General features: G+C 35.6%; 1 protein-coding gene across 3 annotated transcripts; it reads right to left on the bottom strand.

The window, feature by feature from the left end:
* Positions 1–1973: 1973 nt before the first annotated feature.
* Positions 1974–9119, bottom strand: LOC120067122 (isocitrate dehydrogenase [NADP]). Of its 3 annotated transcripts, none has more exons than XM_039018550.2 (16): positions 8877–9114; positions 7782–7825; positions 7593–7702; positions 7393–7430; positions 7183–7260; positions 6813–6866; positions 6645–6746; positions 6474–6556; positions 6256–6359; positions 6067–6135; positions 5864–5979; positions 5673–5707; positions 5026–5168; positions 4808–4930; positions 4603–4689; positions 1974–2241 (listed from the first exon to the last, which is right to left on the bottom strand). In XM_039018550.2, exons 1-15 carry the CDS (start codon positions 8923–8925, stop codon positions 4605–4607), a joined length of 1233 nt encoding a protein of 410 aa, XP_038874478.1. In that variant the 5' UTR covers positions 8926–9114; the 3' UTR covers positions 1974–2241; positions 4603–4604. The 3 variants fall into 3 exon arrangements, with proteins under 3 accessions (XP_038874478.1, XP_090163921.1, XP_090163920.1); XM_090307795.1 differs by having other exon boundaries at positions 1974–2236; positions 4606–4689; XM_090307794.1 differs by lacking the exon at positions 1974–2241 and having other exon boundaries at positions 4283–4689; positions 8877–9119.
* Between the last annotated feature and the right edge of the window lie 630 nt (positions 9120–9749).

Here is a 9749-nt window from a genome sequence, read left to right as displayed (position 1 = left end):
ATCCCAAAAGCAAGATACTTTAGTTTTGACCAGTGTCTATATCTGACACGTATCAAATGCTTAGACAATCCCAACACTTGTTCGTGCAACAAATATGTTAGATATACACAAAACATTTCTTAAGTAGACTAAAAAGGAATATATATAATTAATAATAAATTTTGGATGTGTAATACATCCTACTAATTTTTGAAGCATATAAATACTGTCCATTTACTTTAAATTTTCTTCTAATATAAAAATCGTATACATTTTAATAGATATGTTGTTTCCGTGTCATGTCCTAATTTTAAAAAAAAAAAAAAAAACGTCGTGTAAGTTATCTGCGTTTAGAAGATATCTTATAGATATCTTATAGATTGCTTAAGATGCCCCATTGCCTCCTTTGTGGCTCTTTTTAGAGACTTGTTTTTAATGGCAGCCAATCAACCAGTTTGTGTCGTGTATAAATAGCTTCAAGCCCTAATTAAAGTCACTGGCTACCTGAACAGTGCCCTCCATATGATAAAAAAGACTAGTAAATCAGAAACATCTGATTTTTGCTCAAGCTCAACATGTTGAGAGAAAAATGACTCAACACTTGGAGATTCTCATAGTTTTCTCATTACATCGACCTAATGAGAAAAGAAATGAAGAAAAAGTTTGGAAGTAGAGGAAAGAAATATCATATCATTATCTACCCTCACTTTCTTAGTTCTCAGACAAAATTCAAGTTCAAGCTTGATCATCCTCCAAACAGCATCCTGTGAGAGTTTGGCATGAACGAACTTTGGTGACAGCGACATCAAGGAAATGAACAACCACCCGAGCTTCCAAGTTAGACTCAAATTGGAGGCATGGGAAGTAAACTCTCACACACTGGGTTACAGGTCCATCTCGTAACCGAACTAATTCTTCTAGAACCAAAACCTTAATAATACAAATAGAACCCTTAGGCAAACCAGCCCACTCAAATGGGTTGGGTTTTTTTTACAAGCTAATGGGCTATCTTAACAAATTCAACTCATCCTTCTTGGGGTGGTCTTGTCTCAACTATTCTTTCCTGGGATAGTAGACCGGAAACTAGAGGCCCTCATTGCAAGGACCAGTCACCTCACCAAAGAAACGAAGGCAATGCTAACAGAATCACCCTTCATCCTTACCATTTAAGTCAATGTCTAATGCCTTTAAGTTTACTCAATAGTTCAACAAGAGGCTCAACGCAGGATTAAGCAAATGCGCTCAAGAGTCCCTTCATACTACAGAAACTTCAGTAACATGGAAGACGAAGATCACCTGGCTCCAACCTTACTTTGCCCCATTTCTCCCAACTAAACCCTCACTCAAGCTTTGTATCAAAACGACTTTTATTGAGGAAAAAAAAAATTGAAAGAACACGCATGCATAAAAAACCCAGCCCACAAGAAGGCACCTCCTAGGAACTCCAACTATGCAAAATAACTCCTATAGAATAGTTACAAAAAGTCTTCGAAACCGAAGCCCACAAATAAACATGAAATTGAAGAAGGAACCAAACTTCATTAGGGTCCTCTTATCCAACCCCTAAAATCCTACTATCCCACTCACCCCACAAAACCCACAAGATCAAACACACTCAAGCTCGCTAATCTTTCCAGTCACAAACACTCAGGAATGCTGATTTCTATTCAACATCTGAAAGCCAATGGAGAGCCTCTTACGGGAGGATTAGAAAGGAACCTGGAACAATAACTAATTCAAATATTCACATAAGGAATGTGAAGAAAGAAGGCTGTAAGAACGGCTAGAGAGAAATTGGGATTGACATAAAGCGACTATTTTCTTTGTACGCTCCCATGGCTATCTGACAAGCAGCACTGCAGCCGCTAGTGAGTAAAACATAACATATTTTCCTGTAACTACTAAAACCCTTCAACCTTCGATGACAAAGCATACGATGAAACAGTGATTATATGATGAGAAAACAGCCAAATAAAGATCCATTTCCACTGAAGTGAAACTCAGAAAACTAAGATGATTACTTATTGCAGCTCACTAAACTGAAAGACAAAAAATACACATTCCATTTTCTGGCAAAGCGTAGAATAGGAACAGATTATGACAACTGAAGCTTAAGCTGTCATTATTTGACAATTAAAGAAAACATTTCTCAAAAACAGAACAGAACAGTAACCTCATAGAGCTCCCAGTTCCCATTTCCTTTAGTACGTCTCCTCTCTACTTCATTTCAACTATTTCAGCCGCCAGTCTTCAAAGTCTAGCCTGCAAGGTCAGCTCTAATGAGTTGGGATCACCCCAAAACAATAACACGGGTGAAAAGAAAAAGGTAACTGTGACTTTGTAACTTTTATTTGACACAACATTGTCAAATGGCTAAAAAGTTCAATGAGAAGACCCCCAGGAAGTAATCGAATGTCCTGAAAGTCTCAGGGGCCCACTAAATACTCCCCGTGATTTTTCTAAAGAGAAACTAACAAGGAGGAGATGGAAGATTTAAAAAGTAACTGTAACTTTGTAACTTTTATTTGACACAACATTTGTCAAATGGCTAAAAAGTTCAATGAAAAGACCCCCTTGAAGTAACCAAATGTCCAGAAAGTCTCAGGTGCCCACTAAATACTCCCCGTGATTTTTCTAAAGAGAAATTACCAAGGTGGAGATGGAAGACTAATTTATAATAATATATTCTTTCTTGACACTCCTTTTCTCCTTCCACTACAGGGCGGTGATAAAGATTTGGGATAAACTACAAAGTTTCCAGTCGGATCATTTATAAAACAAAAAATTTGGCACTTGGTAGCTTAGAATCTCCTAGCATAAATAACAGATCGCTATGAGTAGATCAGTTCAAACTAGCTGATACACAATAAATAAACTCCGCTAAACCTCTGGAAGGGAAACCTTAGTGTTGAAGAGAAGTGGAATAGTATAAAAGGAGCGAATGATAAGACATCTCCTAAAACGATATAGGAACAGGAACAACTTTCTGATTTATCTAAAAGAGATAATAGAACAAAAGAAATGAGCATTTTCTCATAGAAGAAGCGCTGCACAAATTCCATAAAAGGAAAACAATGTTACATCCCAGGAACAAACCACCAGCATCCTCTCAGGAGAGAACTGCTAGTTCTCGATGGACTGAGGCACATTCAATTATTGTGGGCAAAAGCGGGAACAGGAACATGTGGTTATTCTCCTCAGTCCTATACTGACCATTGATACATAATTGGGAGAAGAGAGAAATATGAGCATTACCTTTTCAGATCTCCCACTCGTTAATAGAATTAAAAAAACAAGGGAACGAAGGAAAGAGTTGGCATCTTTAGAGCTTTATCGTCCAAATTTTGGAAGCAATTTTGATAATTCAAGGAAAAGAGATCTGCAAGAGAAACACTCTCGGACAATTTAAGGACCACAATTTAGAATCTTCACTACGGTGATTAAGATGTATGTTACTCACCTGGATTCCCCCACTTAATTCCACCCCGTGAATCCACCACCTAGGCTTGAGATACTGACCTACGCTTATTAGGGAGACCAACAATCCACAGCTATGGACAATTATACATCAGAGATAGCTCAAAGTCTAAGGAATAGCACCCTTTAAAAGTCCCCTGTTGAAACAATTATCTAACCAGAATCCTAACTTTTTCCACTTCCCAAATTACCAGAGGAAAACAGTTCCAAAAGAGGCCTGCACTAGTCAGACTGGAAATCAAAAGGCAATGAAACAGTAGTCTCTTTGTACAAAAACAAAAAGGGACCATATGGCTTCACAATGGCCCGAGAAAAGTCAACAAATCCTTCATAATTGTTGATTGATTCGACCAGCATCATAATGGCCATATGACTATTCAGAAGAGTTAGGATTTAAACAAGACACGTCTTCAATAGGAGTGAATGAGTATGCTAACTTTTCTAGACACTTAAATATCCAATTTGATATTCCTCATTCAACAATTGATTATAGAAAATACACAAAATACCCAACAAGTAGAAACCGGGGATCATGTTCCAACTAGTAACCTACCTAACAGGTGTCCTACACCTTAGAACAATTCCTACGAGTATGCCAATGCATTTCAGTAAGAGGACTTCTAAGTCCACAAAAAAAAAAAGTAGGATCCTACATCAGGATGGAGTGAACATCTCAAGTTCAATTACAATTACAAAGCATGTCACCATACTTCCAACAAATTCCACCACAACAGTTCATTGCCAAATTTATCCTTGGGAGAAATTGTTCATTATCTTGATCAAAACACAACAATTTCCACATAAAGAAAAAAGAAGCATTAAAAAGTTGAACCAAGAATGCAATTGGCATTTTCAGGATAAAATCTTGAGATAAATTGTCTTTACAAACTTATTTACGCAAAAAACAAAATGGTAGTGCAATTACCTAAAGAAATGAAAATGACATGTGGGTGCCTTAAGAGAAAGGATTGTAAAAGAAGCAATTGTATAACAACCTCAAGTTGACTAGCCTAGTGGACTTGATATCAAAAAGAAAAATGCATCAATAACATTCTTCCCACTAGACTGATTATCGAGGAAAGAAAGAGGAAATGAGAGATATTCTTGAGACTTCAACAATTATTGACCATTGAACATCTAAAATACCACTATGCCTTAAGGAGTCTGGATTTTAGTTCCTCAGCTACAGCATCAATGAACTCTTCAGTATTCAGATAGTGCTCACGAGAAAGCCTGCACCAACAATGTTACAAAGATCAAATTTTCAATCTTAATGGCTAAGGAGTGGAAAGAGGCCATTCATGACTGAATAATATGGAACTTGAATGACTATGAATAATATGAAACTTACTTAGATCCATGAAGGATAAGAGCAAGATCCTTGGTCATCTTCCCAGATTCCACAGTATTAATACAAGCCGATTCTAGTTTCTCGGTGAAATCTAAGAGACTAGCATTGTCATCTAGTTTTGCCCTATAAAAACAGTGATACATAGTTAACATGTAAATATTCCTTTGACTCAACAATGTGCAGGGGGGCCAAAGAGATATAAACCAAATGATATCTACCTGTGAGCAAGGCCACGAGACCAAGCAAAGATGGATGCTATACTGTTTGTGCTGGTTTCACCTCCTTTTTGATGAACCCTAAAATGTCGTGTAACAGTACCATGAGCTGCTTCTGCTTCAATTGTCTTTCCATCAGGGCAAACCTAAATTCAAAGTCCAGACATACTTCAAATTTCACCAAGGATACATATTAATACTGAAGCCTTATTTGATATAATACTCTTTATAAACTTCAAAGCTGAAAAAATTGGATAATTTAATAGCTAAATAAATTTTGATCGTCAAATTGTACATCCACATAACAAGTTGGAGCACATTAGAAATCACTTTTTTTGTGGAGGCCTGCAAGAATGCAGCTCTATATTTCTTCCAATACTCTCCAAGGTACTTCATTTCTTTTGAAGAATAACCAAACAAAAATACATGGGTATATAAAATACCAAGACCACAAAAAGGGATTACGGTAAGTAAAGCAAACAAATGTAATTGTTCGATTTTCCATTTTTTTTCTTTTTCTTAGATATCAATAAAGTTCATAGAAATTAAACAAAATATAGAAATCAAACTCGATCTGCTAACTGAAGGACTTGCAGATCATAAATCTTAGTCTGGTAATATAATCTATTGAAGACTTGAATGGAACATACCAATACAGAAGTCATCAACCCAAGGGATCCAAATCCTAAAACCATATAGATAAAAGTTAGAAATTAAATGGAGAAAATGCAGGCAAGTATAACTTTTTGAGTGATTTACTAAACCAATAAAGCAACCACATGAAAGAAATTTTAAAACCAAAAAGCAATGTGCAGAAGGTATGTGCTCAATCTTCACACACCTTGAGCTAAGAAATCACTCTGAACATCTCCATCATAGTTCTTGCATGCCCAGACATAACCTCCTTCACTCTTAAGTGCATAAGCCACCATATCATCGATGAGACGATGTTCATACCTTTTGGATCCAAAATAATTAGTTGAGCAGTTCAAACTGGGAATAGCTTAATAAGCATTTATCTAGATATCATTAAAAGCTATTCACCATATGCCAGCAGCCTCGAACTTTGATTTCCACTGGGATTCATAGACTTCTTGGAATATATCCTTGAATCTTCATTCAACACATAAACAGAATGGAAAAAAAAAATTATTGGTACAGGGTGCCAAGGAAAAAGTTACCATAAAGATTACATATAGCAATCCATATAAATAAAAAAATCGAAGTGTATACCTTCCATCATATTTCTTAAGAATAGTATTTTTTGTGCTAAGGTAAAGAGGCCATTTCTTCTCATAAGCAGTGTTCATTGATGCCTCAGCAAAGGAGCGGATGGACTACAAGGCAGCATTACATTGAGGGATTAATTTGGGAAATTTGTTGAAAATTTAAAGGGATTCATAATATTTTCTTAAGTTAATTAACTAAACCATGAGGATACTGTAACAAACCTCATCAGTGTTATACATGGCTAACGCTACCCCTCCAGCACCAGTAAAATTGAAAACCTCTATCTCTTGCGTCTCTTGCCCCTCTACAACAGCCAGCATGTTAAGAAACTTCCAAATAAAAGCGATTGAGGACACAGTAAACAAGAGATGTGGTTTGGAGATTTCAAATACCAAAAACCAATTTCAGTTTTCCAGGTCCTTTGATAACTGTATCAGTTGCTCTGTATTGATCACCAAAAGCATGTCTTCCAATACAGATAGGCTTCGTCCAACCTGACAACAACCACAATCAGTACAATTTTCGAACCTAAGTATGAAATCAATCTGGACAGTAATTACCTGGTACAAGGCGAGGAACATTTTTGCAGAGAATTGGTTCTCTGAAGACAGTACCTGCAGAAGATACCAAAAGGTAAGCCTGCAAGTAAATGTAAATAACTACAGCAATAGACTGAAACAAAGAAATTTATTTTGAGACAAGATTCTCACTTCACTGTCAAATAGTTACAAACCATTTCAAACATACATAGAAAATACAGTGGACTGTTACAAGAAACACCAATAATATATTTCCAAATCTGCTTTGATTTTAATCAATATGATTGATAGAGAAAAAAACATATATTTTAAAAAAATTCAGGAGTCTTGAAAGCTTTTTCAAATAATTTGACAAACCAGAACATAAAATACATAGGGTGGGGGCTCTGACCATTCAGAATATTCCTGATGGTCCCATTTGGACTTCTCCACATCTGCTTCAAGCCAAATTCCTTAACACGTGCCTCATCTGTCAATCATCATTCTTACAATATAAGAACTCCAGATGATCTTTAAAAAATATAGTAATGTAAAAATCAACAAAATCCAGGATAAGCTTATATATTGGATGCCCTTTTCCATTGAGTAAAGGAATTTATACCTGGAGTAATTGTTGCACATTTGATTGCTACATTGTACCTAGAACAAAAGAGTATTTCCAAATAAAATAAGGTCATGGTTAAACCACACTGAATTTTTAAAAATTCAAAAAAAATAATGAATCCGATACTTCAATCAAAAGAACTTTAAATAATTCTCGCCAGTAACACCAAATACACATTGAGAAATGAGAATACATACTTTAAAGTTGCTTCTGCACTTTCAATTGTAACTTTATCATCTGTGGCATCACGGTGTGGAAGGCCAAGGTCAAAATACTTGATGTCCAACTCCAAGAAGGGAAAAATAAGCTGCAAACAAGACAGGAAAAATATAAGCAAAATTACTTGCAACAAGAATACACATATATACATTTATGTTGATCAATACCTTATTCTTAATTGATTCCCAGATAACTCGAGTCATTTCATCTCCTGTACAAAGGATCCCAAGAGTAACATTATGCAGAATAAAATTAAAAAACAACTAAAAAAATACAGGGGAAAAAATAAATAAAATAAAAGATATAATGCAGAAGACAGGAAAGTTAATAACATCCACATCTCCCAGTTTCTGGAAATCCAAAGAAACTTTTAGGAAAAACTTCTACCATTCCACATCTGAACAAGTGATGCACCTAATCATGCATTACCGTGCATACATACATATACACACACACACATACATACATATGTGTGTGTGTGTGTGACCAGGACTTCATTGGCTCAAAAATCATTCAACTGTTTGCTAAAATATGACTGCAGTATTTAGACGAGGAATTGGCAGTTGTCTCATAATTAGAATTCAAGAATAAAACTATTTTTAAAAAACTTAACAAAAAAAGAAAGTATGGCACTAAGTGAACCAAGTACATCATGCCACGAAGTTATTTATGATGATAAAGATCCAGAAGTTACTTCCACCAGATTCGTTCCAGTTTAAAACACATGATGTTTAACGGAGAAGAAACAGACCACTGATCCATATGACAGGCAAAACAGGGGAAAATTCCACAACTTCCCATTTGAACATAGGCACGAACCACCACCAAAGAAAAAAAAACAGAAATGCTCAGTTCTTAAAAATCAAACACCAAGAGGAAACAAATTAAGGTTAAGCCTTGGCTTCGTGGATCAGGAAAAGTGAACCAACAACATAACCACTTTCCCTCAGAGCACAACGCAACAAATCAAGTGTACTCACAGATGCAAGAAACACCAACTCGTACACCAAAACAAAAATATCTTGATCTAAAAAATCACACATCGTCCTTCACAGATCTAAACGCAGTAAGAAGAAACACGAACTCCCTCCAAACAGATGGAAAACAAAAACCCCCATTCCCAATGATATTTAGAGATTAAAAAGCAATCAAGCAGCATGAATATCATAAGAGAGAAGGATCTCAAGACGAAAAATGATAAAAACATGAACATATAGCAATAGAAAGAGTTTGAAATCAAGGTGTAAGGTGATCGGTCTCACCGTCCATCTCAACGATGGGATTGGCGACCTTGATCTTCTGGAAAGCCATGGTTTGTGTTCTTCTTCCTCCTTCCGAATGAAGTAATCAAAGAGAAGATCGAAAATGGAGAAATCGAAAATCGAAGCACAAAAAAATGGCGAAAATGGAGAGTAGTTGTAGTAGGTGGAACTTGGAAGGAACCGGCCGTAAGCGGCACCTTTTTTATACTTGAACATAAACATTTTTTCTTCTTTTCTTGTTTCTTATATTACCCTTTAGTCCGCCTTTTATTTACTCAAGTGCCATGTGTTAGTTCAAACTTGTCTCACAAACTTGTCTTTTTGCAATTTTTTTTAAGGAAAATACTTTTTTGTCCCTACGATTTTTGTTTTTTGTCTAGTCTGTGTTTGGAGTGCAGTTACCTTTCTCGCAAACATAATAAATGAAACTTAATATTTTGAGGTTGTTTACAAAAATCTATAATGGAAATCGATTGTGGTCCTACATTTTTTTATTACCTAATCAATTAATCTGATTCATCTCGAGATAGGTGGTATTCTTATTACGATTGCATATTACATTAGGACTCAACATTTTTTTTCACTTTACATCATTTGCTCTTCTCCTTTGATCTTTTATTACTTATGTTATGGATGAATTTTGACGTAATGAAATAAACCAATACTTGGAAAAGGTAAGATGAGATAAGATAAGATAAAATCTAACCTAACTTATATAAAATAAGGAAAGATTCACCTCATCCTTATCTTGGAAAGGTAAACTTCATCTCAATTCCCTTATAATAAATATATCATCATAGTTCCATAGGAGGTGTCAAAAACGTATAACTTCATCTATATTATAAAGTCCTTATAGTGACTTTGGCATCAGAG

Source organism: Benincasa hispida, chromosome 12 (assembly GCF_027475165.1).
Source record: "Benincasa hispida cultivar pf3 chromosome 12, pf3_genome.v1.1, whole genome shotgun sequence".
Taxonomy (NCBI): Eukaryota; Viridiplantae; Streptophyta; class Magnoliopsida; order Cucurbitales; family Cucurbitaceae; genus Benincasa; species Benincasa hispida.
This window is presented reverse-complemented; position numbering and strand designations above follow the sequence as displayed.

Coding starts and splice junctions, on each gene's coding strand:
- LOC120067122 (XM_090307794.1), bottom strand. CDS start 8,925: ATGGCTTTCCAGAAGATCAAGGTCGCCAATCCCATCGTTGAGATGGAC. Junction 7,431..7,592: donor AGTGCAGAAGCAACTTTAAA/GTATGTATTCTC, acceptor CTTTTGTTCTAG/GTACAATGTAGCAATCAAAT. Junction 4,690..4,807: donor CTTATCCTTCATGGATCTAA/GTAAGTTTCATA, acceptor TTGTTGGTGCAG/GCTTTCTCGTGAGCACTATC.